Source organism: Haliotis rufescens, unplaced genomic scaffold (assembly GCF_023055435.1).
Source record: "Haliotis rufescens isolate VD_foot unplaced genomic scaffold, xgHalRufe1.0.p SCAF_1, whole genome shotgun sequence".
In the NCBI taxonomy this organism is placed as follows: domain Eukaryota; kingdom Metazoa; phylum Mollusca; class Gastropoda; order Lepetellida; family Haliotidae; genus Haliotis; species Haliotis rufescens.
In genome coordinates this window covers 24,444,439-24,469,939 of record NW_025963779.1, presented here as the reverse complement: position 1 = coordinate 24,469,939, position 25,501 = coordinate 24,444,439, and the positions used below count along the sequence as shown (strand labels likewise).

The window sequence follows — 25,501 nt, the reverse complement described above, 5'->3', positions numbered from 1 at the left end:
ACCAGTGTACCTGCCTGGTTTTTTACCTCCTAATTACTGAGCTGCCAAATACTGTCATACTGTGGGCAGAATAAGCGGCGCCAACTTGTTGAGTGATACAGATTAACCAGATTATGATTGTGTTTGTAAGTTGCGTTTAATCTGTGTCGGGTTGCAGTTGTTTTATTAGGCAAGACCAGGGGTAGTTTTATCAATGAAACCTTTTAGCCGTTGAGTTTGTTTTGTATTCATTTCATTAAATACATTGTTAGGTAGAATAATAACACGTTTTATCATTTAACTTAAGCATTTATCCATGACAAAAGCTTATGACATAAAAACATGTATGTCATACCCCAATGACATAAGTATGCAAATTAGATATGCAAATTAGATAACCGGAAGAGCGAGCGGTTTGATTTTAAACTATATATTATAAGTGAAGTTACACCAGAGATATAATCAGATTACACAGAATCGTTGTTGTTACCGTTATTAAAGTTTTAATTATTCTGCAAAAGTCTGTTCAAGTATTTTGTTTAAAATAATCCGAGGAACTTTTTTTCTCAGCGAATTGTTTATTTTGGTTTACATGGCTATGGAAAACATGTATCACTACGCACGATCTATACGTAAGATTTCGACAAGTTGCTGATGTTAATGTTTAATGCAATTATTCCTTAATTTGGAAGCAAAAATGTGAAAATGATAAATAGAATTCATCACTCGTGTTTTTTAATATGGGAAATATCAACCTCGTCCCGTTAATCGGTATTTAATATGGATTAAACATCTCCCTAACCTGAGTATAATCTCATATGTACTCTAAGTTCCGTACTATATTACTTTGCGGAGACATTGAGTATAATTTTTGAGTTGGCATTGTATGCTGTCTGAATGACTTTACACAAATCCCTGCGTCAATGGACCCGTGAAGATCTTCAACAACCCATTCTTGGCGTAAAAGGGCGACAGCGCTTGTCGTCACTGGCGACTACCGGGATCGGGTGGTCAGGCTCGCTGACTTGGTTGATGCATGTCATCGTATCCCAATTGCGTGGATCGATGCACATGATTTCAATCACTGGATTGTCTGGTCCAGACTCGATTATTTACAGAAAGCCGTCATACAGCTGAAATATTGCTAAGTGCGGCGTTATACAACTAACAAACAAACACAATTTTGAGGAATTCACAACAATCACTATGAGGAGGTATGCATATCTTGCAATCAACCTGAATCCAGTTACTGGAATGTCAAACCCGCTTGGTTAAAACAAGAATTGCAGTTAGATCCGCTATATGCTGTAGATCTCCTGTAGTCAAGAGATGCAATAGCGAGGCAGAACTATGTCAATTTATGAGGGACAGACAGCTACTCGAACATTTAAAAACATAGCAGCCAAAGTTAAAAATGAAATCATATCATGTACGAAAATAGAAATCATATCAACACAAAAAGAGAAAGTGTATGAGTACTAAAACTTGGAATAGATATGTGTACCCTACGACAGTCTACAACACACTGACATCGCATCAAATATATTTGTGTACCGATTACATAACTCTTACTGACAGGGTGGAGTGGTAGTTCACGCTAAACGGACGACACTGTGTAAATTGAGCGGCTCCTTTGATATCGCCTCCCAACATACTTTTAATGAACGACCCATTAAACGATGATACACATCAGGATCGCGGAGAAAATACAAGATTCGTTCTCGTTGAATACATATATCAAGGCACCAATTCATCTTTCATAAACTTTTTGTGTCTTTGTGCTTAATATATCCACATATCAACGAAAATATGTAATACATATATCCACAAAAAAATACATGTACAGGCTAGATATTTGCCCACAGCAACACCTGCATAACTGTTTATTCACGTGTGGTGTGGCAGATTGTAATTGACCGAGAGGAAGTATTGTAGAATCACCTGTAAATAAGGCCGACACTGTAATTAGACACAACGTACTAATGAGAATATGAGAATTAACATAAGAAGGCTGTTGCGTTTTTCTTAACTATTACCATTTTCATACCAAAAGTGACAATGCAGTTAAAAGTTGCTTTGGTGTCACAATATTCACTCACGTTTTCCTCAATCGCATTGAAACTTAATTCCCACTGGTCAGTTCGACACCGCATGTAATTAAATAATTATTTCGAGATTTCGTTAGAATGTAACATATTCAGCCAAACGTTATGCAATAAAAGACGAATAGTTTTTTCCATTAAAATACGAGCACTCGTAACTGTATATTGCATACCTAGTGCCACGTAATTGCCCAGTGTGATGTATCAACGGGACATGAAATGGGAAATGAAATAGAAACTAACTAAACTTTAATATTGGGGAAAATAACTCCAATGAATTGGAGTACACGCACATGAATTCGTATCATAAACTGTCAAAACGTTTTGAGAGGTAAGGCCGGATTCATTAAAGATCGCTACAATATGTAAAACAGGTGAAAGTTGTAGAACTTCTATAAAGGAAACATCCAACCAAATGCCCTTTTTAAATAGTAATGTAATGATATAATATAAAGTATATTTCACATGATACAGTTTACTTTGCACACAGTTAGTTGATGCTTTAAAGGGACTGACGAAAACATGGGCGAAATATTTTAATAACGCCGTAAAATATTTGAATTAAGTTAAAATTTGTTAAATTATGTTACATGAAACTTCTAAAAACTATGTATATGCGACACTAAAACATAAGTTTTGAGCAAAGGGAAATATTCTCGCCCATGCGCCTGCCCATGGGCCAAACCTTTTCTCGCCCATGAGTTAAATATTTCAATAACGCTATAACATAGTTGAATTAAGTAAAATTGAGTAACATTATGTGCCATGAAAATGGTAAGAACACCTGCATTTATTTGCGAAGCAAAAACATAAGTTTTGAGTAAAGGAAAATATTCTCGCCCATGGGCAAAACCTTTTTCTCGCCCATGGGCGAAATATTTCAATATCGCTATAAAATAGTTGAATTAAGTTAAAATGAGTTACATTTTGTGTCATGATACTTGAATGAATACATTTAATGTATTTGCGAAACAAAAACATGAGTTTTAAGTAAAGAAACATATTCTCGCCCATGGGCCAAACCTTTCTCTCGCCCATGGGCGAAATGTTTCAATATCGCTATAAAATAGTTGAATTAAGTTAAAATGAGTTAAATTTTGTGTCATGATACTTGAATGAATACATTTAATGTATTTGCGAAACAAAAACATGAGTTTTAAGTAAAGAAACATATTCTCGCCCATGGGCCAAACCTTTTTCTCGCCCATGGGCGAAATATTTCAATATCGCTATAAAATATTTGAATTAAGTTAAAATGAGTTAAATTTTGTGACACTTGAATTACTACATTTAATTTATTTGCGAAACAAAAACATGAGTTTTAAGTAAAGGAACATATTCTCGTCCATGGGCCTGCCCATGGGCCAAACCTTTCTCTCGCCCATGGGAGAAATGTTTCAATATCGCTATAAAATAGTTGAATTAAGTTAAAATGAGTTAAATTTTGTGTCATGATACTTGAATAAATACATTTAATGTATTTGCGAAACAAAAACATGAGTTTTGAGGAAAGGAACATATTCTCGCCCATGGGCAGGCCCATGGGCGAGATAGTGTAAATATTGAGTTTTTTAACAAAAAAAATTTCATTTTTTCTTCCTTGGTATGTTCCCATGAAAACAGCATGTTTAATTTTGTAAATACCTCTGACCGAGAGTCGGCAAAGACCGTAGAGTTTCCGGACTTTTGGGTTTCAAGAATTAAAATGGGACGTGTTATTAAAGTCTTTACGGCCATTTGTCATGCCACGCCTTTCAAATGCAACGTGTCATGCAACGTGAAAGTGCCATCGGCATGTTGCAGACGGGAACGTCCGTAGCTGAAGTTGCAAGGACGATGGGTTGTAGTCGACGGACTGTTTATGATTTACAGACGCGTCTACAGCAAACGGGTACCACCGCTGACGTCACATGCAGAGGATCGTCAGATTTTCTTACCTCACCTCCGTAACCGATTTGTGACGGCTACATCAACCAAAAATGAACTGTTTAGGGGTAGACTGAGTGCGTCTGAGAACTGCTCACCTACAAGCACGACGGCCATACTGCGCGCCGATTCTGACTCAATTACACAGACGTCAACGTAAATTGTGGGCACAGCGACACTTACGATGGAATCAGAAGAATTGGAATCAAGTCGTCTTCAGTGATGAATCCCGATTTAATCTTCGATTTGCTGATGGTAGGGCGAGGGTGTGGCGGCGCCGTCATGAACGTTACGCCCAGTGTTGTGTAAAGGAAGTTGACAGATTTCGAGGCGGAAGTGTCATGGTGTGGGGTGCTTTCCGTGGCAATGCACGTTCCAGGTTTCTTGTCATCCGTGGCAACCTCAACGCTGCTGCTTACCGCGACAAGGTACTGGCACCAGAATTTCTGCCTTTTATGGCAGCACATGGACCCGGTTTGATCTTCCAACACGACAATTGCTAGACCGCACACAGCAATTTTGACAAGGAATTTCCTTCAGAATGCGGGAGTCAACGTCATGGACTGGCCGTCAAGGTCTCCCGACCTCAATCCCATCGAACACGTCTGTGATGCTCTTGGCAGAAGTCTGCGCACTCTCCAGAACCAACCACAGAATTTGCAAGATCTTGGCACCATTTTGCAGCAACAATTGCGTCGTCTTCCCAATCATGTGTTCACAAGCATCACAAGGTCCATGCGGAGGCGTTGTGTGGCAGTTGTCAACGCACATGGTGGCCATACACGCTACTGAACTTGTGTGCCATCAGATCCTCGTGCTTGGGACTTATGATTTAAACTGTTGATGTTATTACCGAATACCGTAGGTGCTTGGAACAAATTATGGTTACCACCATTAATTAAAATCCTTCCTTGGACATTAATGATTAAAAATTACCTTCTCTGATACATTTGTCCGTTGTATATCATATATGGGATTACTTTTAAAAATGTGAAGTTTTTAATTTGACTCAGTATATAAATCAACTTTAAACCAGAGATAGTGCATTGTGTCTGCGGATGCAGAGCTAGAAATTCGTCTTCACGATATAACAGTGTATACTAGTGTTTCAACGATCTTATGTTTGATAGAAAGATTCCAATGAATTCCCATTCTCCACATGCGCTGCGAATAATAGAACAAATTTTCGGAAAATCACAAAAAGAAACGGGGAAGCGGGCAGAACGGTAGTCAAATTTGCTGGGAAGAGTTGTGTCCCTTAGCCGGGCTCGGATCTGCTTGTCGTAGGTTCGAATATAAAATCCAGCACTTATCCGTGCTCGAGACGTAAATCTAAGCTTAGTGTCTTCACTCACTACCGCAAAGGGAGGCTATGCTGCTCTCCAGAGGGCCAAATCATTCCCAAGACACAACTATTAATTAACTTTAAATAAAAATTTAACGCAAACTTTTACTCCACCCTCAGCAATAATCAAGCAATATCACGGCGAGGATACCAAGCGTGTGTTTATTTATGACCCACCTGACAATTTGAATATCTTCCAAACTACAAACCTTCCATCGACTCTGTGACAGAAAGTGTTGTGTACTCCCAACAGGGGTGTGGACTTGGCGCTTTATAGATATGAACATTATTATTATAATGAATATTATTATTATTATTTTATTATTATTACACCTCACCAGGTAAAATGATAAAACACTGGAGCCCGTGTATAACTGGAATACCTGATATATTAACACCTGTCAGTAAAACATCATGGCACTTTGTCGAGCATGTAGAAAGAGTCAGATGATGCAAGTGGAGACACATGCATGTTCTTCATCCCTTTGGATTTTGTCATTGGAAACATTACCATCAACGACAACAATGAATGTGCTTGGAAAACATATATTGGTGAATTATCAATCCATTAATGTTTAGAAGTTAAGATCCTATTCGGTGACTCCCTTCCTGGCTAGATCCTCCTTGACCCGGGTCAGATACGTGTCGTCGGGGTAGCCGAACCTGAAACACAACACGACGCGGACAGTTCATGCACCAGGACAAACGAAGACATACTTTCCTTTTTCTTTTCTGAAGCCATATACGACACTATAATGAGAGTAAACAGATTATAACATGATTGGTAGAACAAACGTCGTAAACACTCTGGTCTGCAAATTTTAAAGAGTGTTCGCACCTAAGAATGTCGGCCGTTCGTACATACCGAGCTGTCCCTCCCTTCATGCTGGTCTTATGAAGAATGTCGCCCCCTCATACATACCTAGCTGTCCCTCCCTTCATGCTGGTTTTATGAAGAATGTCGCCCCTTCATACATACCTAGCTGTCCCTCCCTTCATGCTGGTCTTATGCTGAATGTCGCCCCTTCATACATACCTAGCTGTCCCTCCCTTCATGCTGGTTTTATGAAGAATGTCGCCCCTTCATACATACCTAGCTGTCCCTCCCTTCATGCTGGTCTTATGAAGAATGTCGCCCCTTCATACATACCTAGCTGTCCCCCCCTTCATGCTGGTCTCATGAAGAATGTCGCCCCTTCATACATACCTAGCCGTCCCTCCCTTCATGCTGGTCTTATAAAGAATGTCGTCCCTTCATACATACCTAGCTGTCCCTCCCTTCATGCTGGTCTTTTGAAGAATGTCGCCCCTTCATACATACCTAGCTGTCCCTCCCTTCATGCTGGTCTTATGAAGAATGTCACTTCTTCGTACATACCTAGCCGTCCCTCCCTTCGTGCTGGTCTTATGAAGAATGTCACTTCTTCGTACATACCTAGCTGTCCCTCCCTTCATGCTGGTCTTATGCTGAATGTCGCCCCTTCATACATACCTAGCTGTCCCTCCCTTCATGCTGGTCTTATGAAGAATGTCGCCCCTTCATACATACCTAGCTGTCCCTCCCTTCATGCTGGTCTTATGAAGAATGTCGCCCCTTCATACATACCTAGCTGTCCCTCCCTTCATGCTGGTCTTATGAAGAATGTCGCCCCTTCATACATACCTAGCCGTCCCTCCCTTCATGCTGGTCTTATGAAGAATGTCGCCCCTTCATACATACCTAGCCGTCCCTCCCTTCATGCTGGTCTTATGAAGAATGTCGTCCCTTCATACATACATAGCCGTCCCTCCCTTCATGCTGGTCTTATGCTGAATGTCGCCCCTTCATACATACCTAGCTGTCCCTCCCTTCATGCTGGTCTTATGAAGAATGTCGCCCCTTCATACATACCTAGCTGTCCCTCCCTTCATGCTGGTCTTATGAAGAATGTCGCCCCTTCATACATACCTAGCTGTCCCTCCCTTCATGCTGGTCTTATGAAGAATGTCGCCCCTTCATACATACCTAGCTGTCCCTCCCTTCATGCTGGTCTTATGAAGAATGTCGCCCCTTCATACATACCTAGCTGTCCCTCCCTTCATGCTGGTCTTATGAAGAATGTCGCCCCTTCATCCATACCTAGCCGTCCCTCCCTTCATGCTGGTCTTATGAAGAATGTCGTCCCTTCATACATACCTAGCTGTCCCTCCCTTCATGCTGGTCTTATGAAGAATGTCGCCCCTTCATACATACCTAGCTGTCCCTCCCTTCATGCTGGTCTTATGAAGAATGTCGCCCCTTCATACATACCTAGCTGTCCCTCCCTTCATGCTGGTCTTATGAAGAATGTCGCCCCTTCATCCATACTTAGCCGTCCCTCCCTTCATGCTGGTCTTATGAAGAATGTCGTCCCTTCATACATACATAGCCGTCCCTCCCTTCATGCTGGTCTTATGAAGAATGTCGCCCCTTCATACATACCTAGCTGTCCCTCCCTTCATGCTGGTCTTATGAAGAATGTCGCCCCTTCATACATACCTAGCTGTCCCTCCCTTCATGCTGGTCTTATGAAGAATGTCGCCCCTTCATACATACCTAGCTGTCCCCCCCTTCATGCTGGTCTTATGAAGAATGTCGCCCCTTCATACATACCTAGCCGTCCCTCCCTTCATGCTGGTCTTATAAAGAATGTCGTCCCTTCATACATACCTAGCTGTCCCTCCCTTCATGCTGGTCTTTTGAAGAATGTCGCCCCTTCATACATACCTAGCTGTCCCTCCCTTCATGCTGGTCTTATGAAGAATGTCACTTCTTCGTACATACCTAGCCGTCCCTCCCTTCGTGCTGGTCTTATGAAGAATGTCACTTCTTCGTACATACCTAGCTGTCCCTCCCTTCATGCTGGTCTTATGAAGAATGTCGCCCCTTCATACATACCTAGCTGTCCCTCCCTTCATGCTGGTCTTATGAAGAATGTCGCCCCTTCATACATACCTAGCTGTCCCTCCCTTCATGCTGGTCTTATGAAGAATGTCGCCCCTTCATACATACCTAGCTGTCCCTCCCTTCATGCTGGTCTTATGAAGAATGTCGCCCCTTCATACATACCTAGCCGTCCCTCCCTTCATGCTGGTCTTATGAAGAATGTCGCCCCTTCATACATACCTAGCTGTCCCTCCCTTCATGCTGGTCTTATGAAGAATGTCGTCCCTTCATACATACATAGCCGTCCCTCCCTTCATGCTGGTCTTATGCTGAATGTCGCCCCTTCATACATACCTAGCTGTCCCTCCCTTCATGCTGGTCTTATGAAGAATGTCGCCCCTTCATACATACCTAGCTGTCCCTCCCTCCATGCTGGTCTTATGAAGAATGTCGCCCCTTCATACATACCTAGCTGTCCCTCCCTTCATGCTGGTCTTATGAAGAATGTCGCCCCTTCATCCATACCTAGCCGTCCCTCCCTTCATGCTGGTCTTATGAAGAATGTCGTCCCTTCATACATACATAGCCGTCCCTCCCTTCATGCTGGTCTTATGAAGAATGTCGCCCCTTCATACATACCTAGCTGTCCCTCCCTTCATGCTGGTCTTATGAAGAATGTCGCCCCTTCATACATACCTAGCTGTCCCTCCCTTCATGCTGGTCTTATGCTGAATGTCGCCCCTTCATACATACCTAGCCGTCCCTCCCTTCATGCTGGTCTTATGAAGAATGTCGCCCCTTCATACATACCTAGCTGTCCCTCCCTTCATGCTGGTCTTATGAAGAATGTCGCCCCTTCATCCATACCTAGCCGTCCCTCCCTTCATGCTGGTCTTATGAAGAATGTCGTCCCTTCATACATACATAGCTGTCCCTCCCTTCGTGCTGGTCTTATGAAGAATGTCGTCCTTTCATACATACCTAGCTGTCCCTCCCTTCGTGCTGGTCTTATGAAGAATGTCGTCCTTTCATACACACCTAGCTGTCCCTCCCTTCATGCTGGTCTTATGAAGAATGTCGCCCCTTCATACATACCTAGCTGTCCCTCCCTTCATGTTGGTCTTATGATGAATGTCGCCCCACGTCACCACATAACTCTGGTCGGATGATGCCGCACAAACGATCGTGAATATCAACTTTCGTTTAAATGCTGTTCTTAAAAGTCTAAGAATTCCCATTCCTTTGGTAGAGTTTGGTAGGTACGCTTTCCTTGTCACCCCTTTGTAGGGCTCGCCCGGATCAGGATGTGCAGGCTGTGGGCAAACAAGGTGAAGGTCGATGATGATAAAGATACCTGAAAATACCTCTTGTCTTAGTTAAAGGCAAACATAAGATTCGCTTTCTGCAAGGCTTCTTTGACAGTAAATTCGAATACCAGATTCGTCCTGTTACAATGTCATAAAACTCAGATCTATTACCTCTCTGTGTGAAGATCTGGTAAGCCCTCCATTGGAGGTCGCGTTTGTGAACCATGATCCCCCACTTAAATATTTCTTCGATAGTACTTTTGCGTGTATGATGCTCGAAAGGACTGGGTAAACTGGAAAGGTATTCGCACTATTGCTTTAATGCACTGAACTTTCCCAACACAAAAACATATCATGAACCATTTTATCTTCACCACATCACGAGACAGTTGACCTCACACACGGCCAACTTTGAAACAGAAAAGCCTCTATCTAGCGTAATGACAAACTTATAAGGTCTTCTGGTTTAATCATTCATAATCACTTTCGGTTTCGGACATCACCTGCCCAATGCACCATAACTTTGAAACAGAAAGTTCCATGCTTCTATAGCTACCTCACTACCCAAAGTTATAAGCACCTGCCTTTTAATAACATCACTTCCTGTTCGGGAAAGCACGTGGCCGATAGTTTACAACTTTGAAACAGAAAGTTCCATGCTTCTATAGTTACCTCACTACCCAAAGTTATAAGCACCTGCCTTTTAATAACATCACTTCCTGTTCGGGGAAACACGTGCCCAATAGTGTACAAATTTGAAACAGAAAGTTCATGCCTCTATACTTACCTCACTACCCAAAGTTATAAGCACCTTCCTTTTAATAACATCACTTCCTGTTCGGGGAAACACGTGCCCAATAGTGTACAACTTTGAAACAGAAAGTTCCATGCTTCTATAGTTACCTCACTACCCAAAGTTATAAGCACCTGCCTTTTAATAAAATCACTTCCTGTTCGGGGAAACACGTGCCCAATAGTGTACAACTTTGAAACAGAAAGTTCATGCCTCTATAGTTACCTCACTACCCAAAGTTATAAGCACCTGCCTTTTAATAACATCACTTCCTGTTCGGGAAAACACGTGCCCAATAGTGTACAAATTTGAAACAGAAAGTTCATGCCTCTATACTTACCGCACTACCCAAAGTTATAAGCACCTGCCTTTTAATAACATCACTTCCTGTTCGGGGAAACACGTGCCCAATAGTGTTCAACTTTGAAACAGAAAGTTCCATGCTTCTATAGTTACCTCACTACCCAAAGTTATAAGCACCTGCCTTTTAATAACATCACTTCCTGTTCGGGGAAACACGTGCCCAATAGTGTACAACTTTGAAACAGAAAGTTCCATGCTTCTATAGCTACCTCACTACCCAAAGTTATAAGCACCTGCCTTTTAATAACATCACTTCCTGTTCGGGAAAGCACGTGGCCAATAGTGTACAACTTTGAAACAGAAAGTTCCATGCTTCTATAGCTACCTCACTACCCAAAGTTATAAGCACCTGCCTTTTAATAACATCACTTCCTGTTCGGGAAAGCACGTGGCCAATAGTGTACAACTTTGAACAGAAAGTTTCATGCTTCTATAGCTACCTCACTACCCAAAGTTATAAGCACCTGCCTTTTAATAACATCACTTCCTGTTCGGGAAAGCACGTGCCCAATAGTGTACAACTTTGAAACAGAAAGTTCATGCCTCTATACTTACCTCCCTACCCAAAGTTATAAGCACCTGCCTTTTAATAACATCACTTCCTGTTCGGGAAAACACGTGCCCAATAGTGTACAACTTTGAAACAGAAAGTTCATGCCTCTATACTTACCGCACTACCCAAAGTTATAAGCACCTTCCTTTTAATAACATCACTTCCTGTTCGGGAAACACGTGCCCAATAGTGTACAACTTTGAAACAGAAAGTTCATGCCTCTATACTTACCGCACTACCCAAAGTTATAAGCACCTGCCTTTTAACAACATCACTTCCTGTTCGGGGAAACACGTGCCCAATAGTGTACAAATTTGAAACAGAAAGTTCATGCCTCTATACTTACCTCACTACCCAAAGTTATAAGCACCTGCCTTTTAATAACATCACTTCCTGTTCGGGAAAACACGTGCCCAATAGTGTAAAAGTTTGAAACAGAAAGTTCATGCCTCTATACTTACCTCACTACCCAAAGTTATAAGCACCTGCCTTTTAATAACATCACTTCCTGTTCGGGAAAACACGTGCCCAATAGTGTACAACTTTGAAACAGAAAGTTCATGCCTCTAAAACACCTAAATGACAAAGCTCTAAACAATTCCGGTTTATTGACCTTGATGAACTGCCTAAATAGCGTGTATATACAGTTTCGTTAAATTCCAATCTTATATGATCAAGGTATTGTGCACACACAGACTATTTGAGACATCTCTTTCCCAAGGAATGACATTTACATTTAAGGTTATGCAATCACATGCTAGAACATTACAGTTACAAGTCATTTACGGCCTTGACATTTGACACAATTTTGACATATGATAGGTGATGAATTTTACTTTGGGCTCATCGCAACTGATTGCAAAAAACTTTGATTTTTCATGAAATAATCTGAAATTTCATTTAACTTTACCTCTAATGACCTGGACCTTACACGGGGGTCATTCAAACGTTAATGTGATCGAGACCCCACCTTAGAGATGTGTACTAAGTTTCGTCACAATCCAATCGTTAATACGCAAGCATTATTGACAAACATCCAACATTGAGTGACCTTGACATTCAGTGTCACCCTCTTACATGCGACAAAATGATTTTCGTAACATTTAATGGTGTATAAATATAAACTATCCTAATCAAACTGCAAATACTCCCTGGACGAAACTATTCTACTCAACTTTGGATAACAGTAAGGAGTGTCCTGCTTGAGGCTTAACGAAACCGATTGTTTGGAAATGTTGTCATACAAATAGTATCTGGAACTGAATCATGCTTGACTTCATTTCAAGTTAATTAAGCAAACGTATGTTGCATTGATATTGATGTCCACTAGTATTGTAACAGGACAAACTTTTTTGTATCCCTATCAATTGTTGAGTAGAATATTTACATGTTATTTACTCAATGAATGACCTTCAAAGCGACCTTGAAATTTGACAAAGCTATCAGCTATCAGTTATGCAGCTATGAATACTTTTCTCTCTTGTACTGAAAATGTTGAATTTTCGACGCTGATTGGCTAAGTTCATCTGACGCATCCTCCTATGGAATAGTTGTCATAACTGCACCCGAGGGGTATCGTACGGAGGTAAAAGATCCGACTTTAATTAGATGGGCCATGATTATGATTCTTGGTTTGTCAGTACCATATCTGTGTTCACGTGTCCTTTTTCAATTTGTAAACTTCTAAGACATGCGTTACTGGCACCGAATTGCAAGAAACATGGCATCGAATCCGTATAAGGACGAGCAGCTTGACACTGGCGTCGAACACGTATAAGAATTAGGACTGACCATTTAAAATTCTCGGGAGGGCCTAGGGTGTTTGTTAGGGACCGAATATGTGTTTGATCACTGTGAATGACATTTTATTTTATTTTCATAACACTTTTTTTCAGAACAACTAGCTTTACCATCGACAATATTCATAATAAAAAAAGATTTAAACTAAAAATAATGATAATAGTTAACAAAGTGACTTCTCACCCCTTGGACGCCATCAGGGATGCGATACGTGATGACTATGGTGTCGTATTTACTGTAGCCAGGTAAGCGATCGTCTACCAGGCCCACGTCCATCTTCCCTTCCGGCTGATTGCCGATGATGACTCCATACACCATGTCACAGGTGGGACACACAGGTTTGTAACTAGCAAAATGTCTGTCTATACACCCGCTACAGAATACATGCCCACATTTATCTAACGTTTTGGGATGCTTCATCACACGTGAACACATAGGACAGTCTACACCCTGAGTCTCCGTCTTGACCTCCTCTTCGTCAGAACTCCAGGAACTTCTGTTCTGACTTGACAAGGGATTAGCTTCGGGGGTCAAACTATGGCCTTTCCCCACTGTCCACTCGGGTAAGTCGGCCTCCTCGGTGCTGATGTGGATAGCGGGCACGTTTTCTTTGGCTTTGTTCATCTCATGTTGAGCTCGGAGAAGCTCTAGAGCTTCCTCTTCCACCTTGGCTGCCAATGACTGAGACCTCTTCCTCGTCCTTCCCAGCTCGCTAGACTTCGTCCTCCTTGGGGTGTCAGGTTCATCCAGTTTCAACTGGTCGACTTTAACAGGCGACACTGGTTTTTGACCCGCAGGTTTCTTCGCTTGTCTGACCTTTGACGGTTTGGTTGGTGGCAGTGGTTTGTACGACGGTTTGTATGTCGAGTTAGTCACCGCCTTCGTGGGTTTAGACACGGCTTGTTCTTTCCGTGGTGTTTCTGAAGATGGTTTGTTCTCCTTGCCAGGTCCTATGACCTTCTCTCTGACATCTTCGGCTGACTTGAGTAGAGGGCCGCCTTCATACTTCATGTTCAAGTCATACGTCTTCCCATCAACACTGACTCTCGTCCCCTTCATCGATGGACGAACGACAGGTTTATCAGTTCGATGTTCCTCATCAGATGATGCTGGGGAATATCTTGACTTCTTCGGTTTCCTGATTGCACCTGTTTCACCTGTGTCATCACCATTTGTAAAGTCATAGGCTTCAAATGTATCAAGATAACTTCTTCCAAAATGTATCTTCGGCGGATTATAATCCTTCTCTAATTCAGAATCATGACCATTTCCCGTTGCTATTTGCCTAGGATTATTATTATAATTATTTTCTCTGGTTCCTGTTTGCGTGTTAGTTCTATTTCCTTTACTTTGTCTAGTTCCTGTTCGAAGATTTGTACTATGATTTTCTTTATTTTGTCTAATCCTGGTCCACTCATGATCGTCAGATCCAGTACTGTCTATAGAAGACTCAGAGCCTCTTCTCGTACCACGCCGGATTCCACCACGATGGAACTTGGACTTTTTATGCTTGGACCTGGATCTGGGTTTCTCGTCCTCTTCCTCGTCCAGTTTGAAGGACACCGATCTCTTTGTCTTGTCACTCTGGGGCCGCCCACTGAACTCGAACTTACACAGAGCAGCAATCTGATCTACCAGCAGCTCGTCCATGGACACGAACAAGACGTCGGTCAGGGTCTTCGGTTTGAAGGTCGCGACTGAGGTCACGGCAACTTGCACCGCGTCGTCGAGGTTAGACAACCCTGGATGTAGAAGTACATGAACAACTTCAGTAAATATAAGCGACAAACCCTTTCCATATTCATAAGAAATATCTGCCCAAAACAGACTCGAATTACAATTACGACTGTATCGGACGAAACTGAAGAAGCGATCTCACTGGTCTCCTCTATTTCTAGTTCAGGGGGGTAAATCAGAAGAAATTCGTCTATTTGATGGTTATTGAACGATATCAGATCATGTATATATCTTAAGCTCAAGTGAAACTTCTTGGCCTTGAAGTTTGCCCTTAAGTTCATCATGTGGAATAGTGGTATATAAAGTTGAAAATTTACACGTATTTACAGAATTTAACCTGGTTCTTTTCTGACATTGTATAATGTTTTTGAGAAACCACATGGTATTAATTTCACTTGTCTCAAATACTTTCTGTGAATCTAAAGACAGAGATGTTGTGGTAAATGAGGACACAACAGGCTTGTTCACAGCTGAAGCACTAATTATATGTTCAGACCACAGTGTCGCTTTCAGGGTAATATAGTTTTCTTTAAAATCACACTCGCCACTGTGGAGAGAGCACTCCGATGCGCTGTGGAAATTTCTGCACAATGTGGTGGATTTCAATTGACCCAAACCGCAAATATTCTGAAAATTGCTATGCGAAATGTTAGATTTTAATATTCATTTACTGAATCACCATTGATGCGTCGTGTGTATTCATAATGGGATTTAATGTTGGACAACGCTGCAGGCGGCATGAGACCACCCATATGGTCAGGATTTGTTTGTTGTTAAACGTCGCACTCAGCAATATTCCAGCTCTATGACGGCGGTCTGTAAATAATCGACATCATGAGCATCGATCTACGCAATCAGGATACGATGACATGCATCAACCAAGTCACCTATCCACCCGATTCCGTTAGCGGCCTCTTACGACAAGCGTGGTAGCCTTTTACTTCAAGCATGGGTTGCCGAAGATCAGTTCTAACCTGGTTCTGCACGGGCGTCTGGTCCAGGAACACCAGTGGGTGATAACTAATGGGCACGATGTAACACAATCAGCTAGGTCGCACAACAATTAACTGTGGGGGTAGGGCCTGTTCTTCCCCGGGGTCTCAAAAAGGGTGCAAGGGTGAAGGTGGTACAACTTGGTTCATCTCATACATCTTCCCGACAAAAGTCCAGTTTCAACCCTTGCCGAACTTGGGGCTGCAATTGTGGATTTACGTTATGGCTGGACTAACGAGTCCAATCAAAATCACGAGACAGCCGGTTCGTAAACAACATGGATTTCAAAGTGCAGATTTCGGTCGACTGCGGGATTTACAAAGCATGTGTTCGGCCAACTAGGCGTCGATAGGTATTTTGCAAATTTTGCAAATTTTGATGTTTTTAATCAAGGTGATCACGTGAATTTATGCAGTTCGCGGGGTTAGACCCGTTTTATTACAATATAGATCTTGCTTATCGATCAGATCGTCTTTACAGGGCGTCGCCATTTTGTATGAAGCAAATGCAAGTGTTATGAGAGATGGAATCTGATTGGTCGCTGGGAAACACATAGAAGGGACATAACACGTAATAGCCACTGGTGGCGCAACGATCGAGCCCAGAAATTCCAGCCTAGTTCGTCAAGGGTGGAAACTCGACTTTTATAGTCAGTTGACGCCCTTGCCGTGGGAAGATGACAACAAACCTCTTGATATAAACTGACGTCCAAAAGAAACTTTCACCCGACATGCCCCCCATAGAACACCTCTGGGACTTGATTGATGGTCGTGTTCGACAACGACCACACTCTCCAGCCAACCGGCAAGAACTGATCTTGGCCCTCCAAGAAGAATGGCGTCAAATCCCACCTGACCTCATCAGACGACTGACTTTTTCTGTGCGTCGAAGAGTTTTTGCGTGTATTGAGGCAGTTGTTGGTCACACACGCTACTAATGACTTGTTATTGAACGTGAGCCATTGTTTATGTACTCTGCCTATTGTCCGTGATTCTGAAAGCTAGAGTTTTGTACCACACCCAACTTTGGAGGGCTCTTGCGTCATTCTCGGTCGCGGTATGATTGTCATTTTCAGTGTTGATTATGTTAATATATTGATCTTCTCAATACACTTTATTTCATGCATGTATGATTTGTTGTTTTTTAGCAAGAGTGATTTCAAACTCTGGTTAAGTTTCGTTTGGACGTCAGTTTTATAAACGTGTTTATGTGAATGTGACAGTGGTTCAATAAGTTTTCACTTAGAATTTATCCCTATAATTCCTATTAAACAAATTCTTAAAATAATTACCGTATTCGACGTAATATGCGCCCCCCTCTAATAAGCGCCCACGGCGATATTTGCTATTATATTGGCTAGTGAACAATCCCCATTAGCGCCCCTTCCGATTGTGTACACAGGACTAATTTATTCGTGTATAATACGTATGTTATATGCATTCTTAATTATGGAAAATTACATTCTGGAAAAAAATATATCTGTCGTATATAAACATTTCAGGCTGTCAGCATAACCCACGAAATTTACGATCTTTCAATTCTGTTGTTTTTCACCAAAATAATATTCTAATAAGAGCCCCCCTATTTCTAACTGTGAGAACGCCCTGGGCGCTTATTATGTCGAATACGGTACATAACTTTTCCACTGATAGTTATAGGCCTGGTATTATATGTGTAATTATGACCTCGACATCGGTCATTGTTTCAACCATACCCACCTCCGCCAAGCAGCGGGAGCGCCAACACCAGGATGTCGTTCTTCTCCGCCTCCTGGAACATCGTCTCGTACAGCCGCTTCATGTTGATGGCCCACTGTTTGGTCTGGCTTGGCGGACATGCGGACAGGAAGGCGTGGAACACGACCTGGTCCTTAGCCCGGTTGGTCAGTACGTTCCAGAGGGGGAAGGTCAAGTGCTTTTTCTTCATGTCCTCTCTGTCGATCTCGAACAGGGGGTCGAGTTTGATGAGAGCCTTCGTGACAAAGCTCTCGTGTTTCATCATCTTGTCTTCTCCTGTCACAATGGCGTCAGCCACAGCGTCAGTGACGTCCCCCACATACGTCGTCACGTGAAGACCAAACGGGGACTTAAATTGAAATTTGGGAGTTTTCGTCTCCGAATTTGCCATTACACCTGGAAATAAAGGGAATGAATATTGTTTAATGCCGTAGTCAAGAATATTCCAGCTATAGCATGACGGCCTGTATATTATCAAGTCTGGGCTAGGGACTTAAAATATGAACAACGATCCACGCAATCGGGGGCACGATGCCACGCAATCAGCCAAACGTCCAGGCAAAACCACCATATCATTTAAAGTCCGTGCTTTTAGGTTGAATTTTAAGCCGTTTTCAGCAATATTCCAGCAATATCACGGCGGTGGCACACCAAAAATGGGCTTCACACATTGTACCCATGTGGGGAATCGAACCCGGGTCTTCGTGACAAGCGAAAGCTTTAACCACGAGGCTACCCCAGCGCTCCCCGTGCTTACAAGAACAGGATACTGGAGACTCGATCATTCGTACCCGGAATCCCCACGGGATTCTGAAATCCATAGATAACTGCCCAGCCGATGACAAGTAGGACTCAATCGGCAGGTTCGAATTCTTGTCCGCTGCCGATTGAGAACAGTGAGTGGGTAGTTTTTTTACGCCGCTTTTATCATTATTCAAGCCATGTCAGAGGGGATAGCAAACGTCACAGAGTGAACTCACATGGAAAATCGAACCCTGGTTTTAATAGGCTACTATGTAACATCTAGGCTATCACTCTCCTACATATAGAAATCAAACGTATATGAATACTTAGTACATGCTGTGTCGGCTCCAGTACCAACCCCTATGTTCGCCAGTCCCGATATGTACGCTCTGCTAGCTACCACACGTTTATATAGGACCTGCCTGATTTACTTTCTACATAGAGGCATGCTGTTTTAGATGTGTTTCGGAAAGTCCAAAGGGCAATTGGCGACTCTCTGATTATTTAGTTGGGATATCAAGTTTCAAAACGAAAATCAATCCAAATAAGAATCTAGACATTCTGATTACCACATAGTGTTTGAATCGATCCTTAGCCAGGATCGAATATATACCTGCTCATGTATATTACCTTTACCACGAGTTGTGCAACACGTCCTCAAAACTCACTGTCAATCACTTGTAATCAGAGTATCTCAATTTGAAAATATTTGATCATCTCTAAGGGAACGTGTACACAATCACATCTAAAAGTACATATTCCGAACAACTATTCAATTCCTATACATGTCTGATGGGTTCTGTCTGTGTTTACATGTATCATATCACAACATTGAAATTTCACAGCTTTCTCTGTGAATACTTTGAAAACCAAAATCGTTTTAAAGGATTATTTATCAAGTGATTTCTTTTGAAAACCAAAATCGGATTAAAAGGATTATTTACAGTATAATCTATTCACGATCACGTACTTACACTTTTACATGTGTATAGAGTCCTCTCCCAGCGCTGTCAACTACAACTCGAGTGATATGAGTTATTTTTGTGTATTGTGCGTATAGAGCGGATATTTGAACACAAAGGCTGTACGGGCCGTTGAAGACTTCTCAATACGCTCCCATTCTCTACGTACGAGACCGAGAAACCAATACCGAACCTGATATCGAATATTGACTCTATTGAAATGTTGTTGACATTTCGAGGGGCCCTGTATGGGTGGTTGTGAAGAGTCGACTTCCCAAGCGGCTTTCTAGGCCTGATTTCAATGCAGTTCATAAACCGATCTCCTACCTTGTTTGTACAGGAATAAAGCATGCTTATCATTGCTGATAGGAACTGCCGAGCATGTGTACACTATAGTATTGTGTGACTTGTGTACCGAGACTGCGGTCTTGATTGCCGGCGTATGTAGTTTTACTGCTGAATAAGTTTATCGTCGGCAATACACATGCAGTAACGAGTTGTCTTGTCGGTTCAGTTTAATGTACCTTATTACAGTTCTAGTTTTTACATAGACATGGCTGATGCTAAGTCTTTCCTAACACGGGATCATTCCCGTGAAGATCCGGGGTAGAATAGGTCTTCAGCAACCCATGCTTGCCTTACCCATGTGGGCAATCGAACGCGGGCCTTCGGTGAGACGAGCGAACACTTTAACCACTAGGCTACCCGACCGCCCTAATATATATAAGAGGGTACATCAAGCCATGTCCCGCTGGAGACCGACAACTTATGATGTTATTTACCGCCTCCGTGGTCTTGTGGTAGAGCGTCCGCCCGGAGAGCGGAAGGTCCGGGGTTCGATCCCCGGCCGCGTCATACAAAAAGACGTTAAAAGATGGTACTTGTTGTTACCCTGTCTGGCGCTGGACATTAAGGGGCTAAAACAAGGACTGGTCGGCTCGGAGTCAGTATACTGTGTCTGAGTGGGGTATTCATGTTAAACTGCGGCATGGTATCTCAGTGAGCTAGCACTATAAATCGGCATCAGTCCGGACTAGTACAAGCAGCCACAGACACACACGTGCATGCACGTCGCTATATAAGTGCAATAATCTTGGACGCGACGTTAAACCCAATTTCATCTCATCTCATCATATGATGTTATTATTGTTTGTCTGTTCTTCGACGCTTTAACTTGGTCATGAGGAATCACAGGAAATACATTTAGTAATAGCGGTGTCTGGTGTGTTGGTATCTTACAATAGTCCGATTCAACAGTAGTCGCCCTATTCTATGAATGCATGTGCTCTATTTTATGGCCGTTCCTTGGTATAACAAACAGACTAGTTCAGTATCCACGTGTGATAATGGCCACATGGGTGACGACGGTTCCGCCCCACAAAGCGGACCCCAGTGCACCAACAATCGGAACTTCAAACATATGCATGTATATGATTGTCGTACAGCTATGTTGTTGAACGGGGCCTCAGGTTCAGTTGCACAAAGCGATCTTAGTAAGACAGCGAAGTAAGTCTTGAGTATGGCTTGGTTCTACTGTCTGGCGTCAACTTCCAGCTTAGTTGCATACATTGTAATTAGTGAGTGAGTATAGTTTTACGCCGCTTTTAGCAATATTCACACAATAACACGGCAGAAATGGGCTTCACACATTATACCCATGTCGGGAATCAGACCCGGGTCTTCGGCGTGACGAGCGAACGCTTTAACCACCAAGCTACCCGACCGCCCCTTGTAATCATCTTCCCGAGGCAAGAGAGTTACCTGACTTTAAAATTACTATGCTCGATCGTAGCGCCACCAGTGGCTATTACGAGTTATGTCCCTTCTATACCTCTCCTATGGACCAATCAGATTCCACCTCTCGTATCACTTGTATTTGCTTCAAACAAAACGGTGGCGTCCAGTCAAGACGATATGATCGATAATCAAGATCTATATTGTGATAAAACGAGTCTGACATCGCGAAGTGCATCAAATCACGTGAGCACCTGGATTAAAAACATGAAAAGATTTAGAAAATATCTGTTGACTACGAGTTAGCTGTGCACATGCTTTGGAAATCCTGCAGTCGACCGAAATCTGCATGAAAGTTTACGAACCGGATTTCGATTTCGTTGCGCGATTTTGATGGAACTATGCATAGACTCCTTAGTCCAGCCAAAATGTAACTCCATAATACCAGTCTAGTTCGGAAAGGGCGGAAACTGGACTTTTATAGTCAGTTAACTCACTTGCCTCGGGAATATGCTTGTAATTAGTGACATGCATAGAACTTCAAAAATGTCCGTATGTATTTTGAGCAATCGATTCTTGACAGATTATTATTACGACGACTACAAAATGAGAAAACAGTGAAGGGTGCGTCTTAAACTTTGATTTTTATATACGGCCAAGATAGTATGTAATTAACAGATCTCTAGGCAATGGTTCTATGTCGGACAAAGATAAGTGGACTCCTGTCACACGACCACCACATCCCCACGAAGATATGGACACCTGTCCCACGACCACCACATCCCCACGAAGATATGGACACCTGTCACACGACCACCACATCCCTACGAAGATATGGACACCTGTCACACGACCACAACATCCCCACGAAGATATGGACACCTGTCCCACGACCACCACATCCCCACGAAGATATGGACACCTGTCACACGACCACCACATCCCCAGGAAGATATGGACACCTGTCACATGACCACCACACCCCCACGAAGATATGGACACCTGTCACACGACCACCACATCCCCACGAAGATATGGACACCTGTCACACGACCACCACATCCCCACGAAGATATAGGCACCTGTCACATGACAACCACATCCCCACGAAGATATAGACACCTGTCACACGACCACCACATCCCTACGAAGAAATGGACACCTGTCACACGACCACCACATCCCCACGAAGATATGGACACCTGTCCCACGACCACCACATCCCTACGAAGATATGGACACCTGTCACATGACCACCACACCCCCACGAAGATATGGACACCTGTCACATGACCACCACATCCCCACGAAGATATGGACACCTGTCACACGACCACCACATCCCTACGAAGATATGGACACCTGTCACACGACCACCACATCCCCACGAAGATATAGACACCTGTCACACGACCACCACATCCCCACGAAGATATGGACACCTGTCACACGACCACCACATCACCACGAAGGTATAGACACATGTCACATGACCACCACATCCCCACGAAGATACGGACACCTGTCACACGACCACCACATCACCACGAAGTTATAGACACATGTCACATGACCACCACATCCCCACGAAGATATGGACACCTGTCACACGACCACCACATCACCACGAAGTTTTAGACACATGTCACATGACCACCACATCCCCACGAAGATATGGACACCTGTCACACGACCACCACATCCCCACGAAGATATGGACACCTGTCACACGACCACCATATCCCCACGAAGATATGGACACCTGTCACATGACCACCACACCCCCACGAAGATATGGACACCTGTCACACGACCACCACATCCCCACGAAGATATGGACACCTGTCACACGACCACCACATCCCCACGAAGATATAGGCACCTGTCACATGACAACCACATCCCCACGAAGATATAGACACCTGTCACACGACCACCACATCCCTACGAAGAAATGGACACCTGTCACACGACCACCACATCCCCACGAAGATATGGACACCTGTCACATGACCACCACACCCCCACGAAGATATGGACACCTGTCACATGACCACCACATCCCCACGAAGATATGGACACCTGTCCAACGACCACCACATCCCCACGAAGATATGGACACCTGTCACACGACCACCACATCCCTACGAAGATATAGACACCTGTCACACGACCACCACATCCCCACGAAGATATGGACACCTGTCACACGACCACCACATCACCACGAAGGTATAGACACATGTCACATGACCACCACATCCCCACGAAGATACGGACACCTGTCACACGACCACCACATCACCACGAAGTTATAGACACATGTCACATGACCACCACATCCCTACGAAGATATGGACACCTGTCACACGACCACCACATCACCACGAAGTTTTAGACACATGTCACATGACCACCACATCCCCACGAAGATATGGACACCTGTCACACGACCACCACATCCCCACGAAGATACGGACACCTGTCACACGACCACCACATCCCCACGAAGATATGGACACCTGTCACACGACCACCACATCACCACGAAGTTATAGACACATGTCACATGACCACCACATCCCCACGAAGATATGGACACCTGTCACACGACCACCACATCACCACGAAGTTATAGACACATGTCACATGACCATCACATCCCCACGAAGATATGGACACCTGTCCCACGACCACCACATCCCCACGAAGATATGGACACCTGTCACACGACCACCACATCCCCACGAAGATATGGACACCTGTCACACGACCACCACACCCCCACGAAGATATGGACACCTGTCACACGACCACCACATCCCCACGAAGATATGGACACCTGTCCCACGACCACGACATCCCCACGAAGATATGGACACCTGTCACACGACCACCACACCCCTACGAAGATATAGGCACCTGTCACATGACAACCACACCCCTACGAAGATATAGGCACCTGTCACATGACAACCACACCCCCACGAAGATATAGACACCTGTCACATGACCACCACGTCCACACGAAGATATAGACACATGTCACATGACCACCACACCCCCACGAAGATGTAGAAACATGTCACACGACCACCACATTCCCACGAAGATACAGACACCTGTCACACGACCACCACGTCCACACGAAGATATAGACACATGTCACATCACCCCAACACCCCCACGAAGATACAGACACCTGTCACATGACCACCACATCCCCACGAAGATATGGACACCTGTCACACGACCACCACATCCCCACGAAGATATAGGCACCTGCCACATGACAACCACACCCCTACGAAGATATAGGCACCTGTCACATGACAACCACACCCCCACGAAGATATAGACACCTGTCACATGACCACCACGTCCACACGAAGATATAGACACATGTCACATGACCACCACACCCCCACGAAGATGTAGAAACATGTCACATCCCAAAGAAGATATGTGGACCTTATCACGTGACCAACACATCCCCTTTATAGGACACCTATGAAATGGCCACCATATTCTTATCGGGAAAACATAACAAGATGAAGATGTATAGGACCGACAAAATTTGGAAGAAACATATACCCCAAATGGGCCTCTCCTTTTTCCGGCACGTCGCACATCGGTGAAAACAGTGACAACACGATGTGCAGCATTAAGAGACGGTATGAATGCGGCATTGAGAACCATTATAACATTCCTCACACTACACTGGGTTGACCTAGAGTTCAAATATATCAGACATACAGAGAGGCGTTGCCGTTATTAGCGACTTCTTTTTTCTAATGAAATGACATCAAATGTCGCTGTGATGCCGAGCAACTTGGAAATGACTAAAAACTAAACAAAACTAAGAAATAACGAGTCTTTAACATTGTTCACTTTGTGAATTCCCAACAATCATTTAGCTTCAATGCACATGAATGTATTGTCAATGTGAACACATTTGTTCAGAGTAAGTACTTACGTATCAAAACGGGCTGCGCCGCTCATCCGTAGTATTTGGACCCCGGTGTTTCCGAACACCCTCTCTCACCGTTGATATCCAGCCTACCAGTCATGTGTCCATTTCTAAAGAGTGACGCGGAAGCAAACAAATAATCACGTGACACCAATAAGCCAACAAGTGGAGGCTACTACACAGTTCCTGGCTCTGGTTCCATTGACCTCTGATATAAATACCAGCACATGTACTTTATTAAGCTTATGAAGGCTATCAAAAGATTTTCTATTAAGGCATGTTCCGTGTGTGAAGGATTTTGGTCAATGTCAAACTAAAACGGTCGAACAGTCTTGTATAGACTCCCTGGTCAAAATCACTTCGAATAAAAGTGAGAACATTCGTTGATCATTTTGACATCTTAGAAGCCCAATACCTTTCTCCATCTGAGGAGGAAACGGTTGTGCATGTTAAATCATAACCGCCAAAGAAAAAGAGAGAGTTCGGTTTAAAAACGTTTTGAACAGTATTTCAGTAATATGACATGTCAGCTTAATATGGGAGGTTAGGCCA

The 25,501-nt window shown here is 43.4% G+C and overlaps 1 protein-coding gene across 3 annotated transcripts; it reads right to left on the bottom strand.

The window, feature by feature from the left end:
* Positions 1 to 5,488: 5,488 nt before the first annotated feature.
* Positions 5,489 to 25,072, bottom strand: LOC124131658 (probable E3 ubiquitin-protein ligase bre1). 3 transcript variants are annotated; one of them, XM_046495085.2, is made up of 5 exons: positions 24,956 to 25,072; positions 17,522 to 17,935; positions 13,257 to 14,815; positions 9,353 to 9,570; positions 5,489 to 6,015 (listed from the first exon to the last, which is right to left on the bottom strand). In XM_046495085.2, exons 2-5 carry the CDS (start codon positions 17,928 to 17,930, stop codon positions 5,943 to 5,945), a joined length of 2,259 nt encoding a protein of 752 aa, XP_046351041.2. In that variant the 5' UTR covers positions 17,931 to 17,935; positions 24,956 to 25,072; the 3' UTR covers positions 5,489 to 5,942. The 3 variants fall into 3 exon arrangements, with proteins under 3 accessions (XP_046351041.2, XP_046351042.2, XP_046351043.2); XM_046495086.2 differs by lacking the exon at positions 24,956 to 25,072 and adding an exon at positions 19,258 to 19,316; XM_046495087.2 differs by lacking the exon at positions 5,489 to 6,015 and having other exon boundaries at positions 9,380 to 9,611.
* Positions 25,073 to 25,501: the final 429 nt, after the last annotated feature.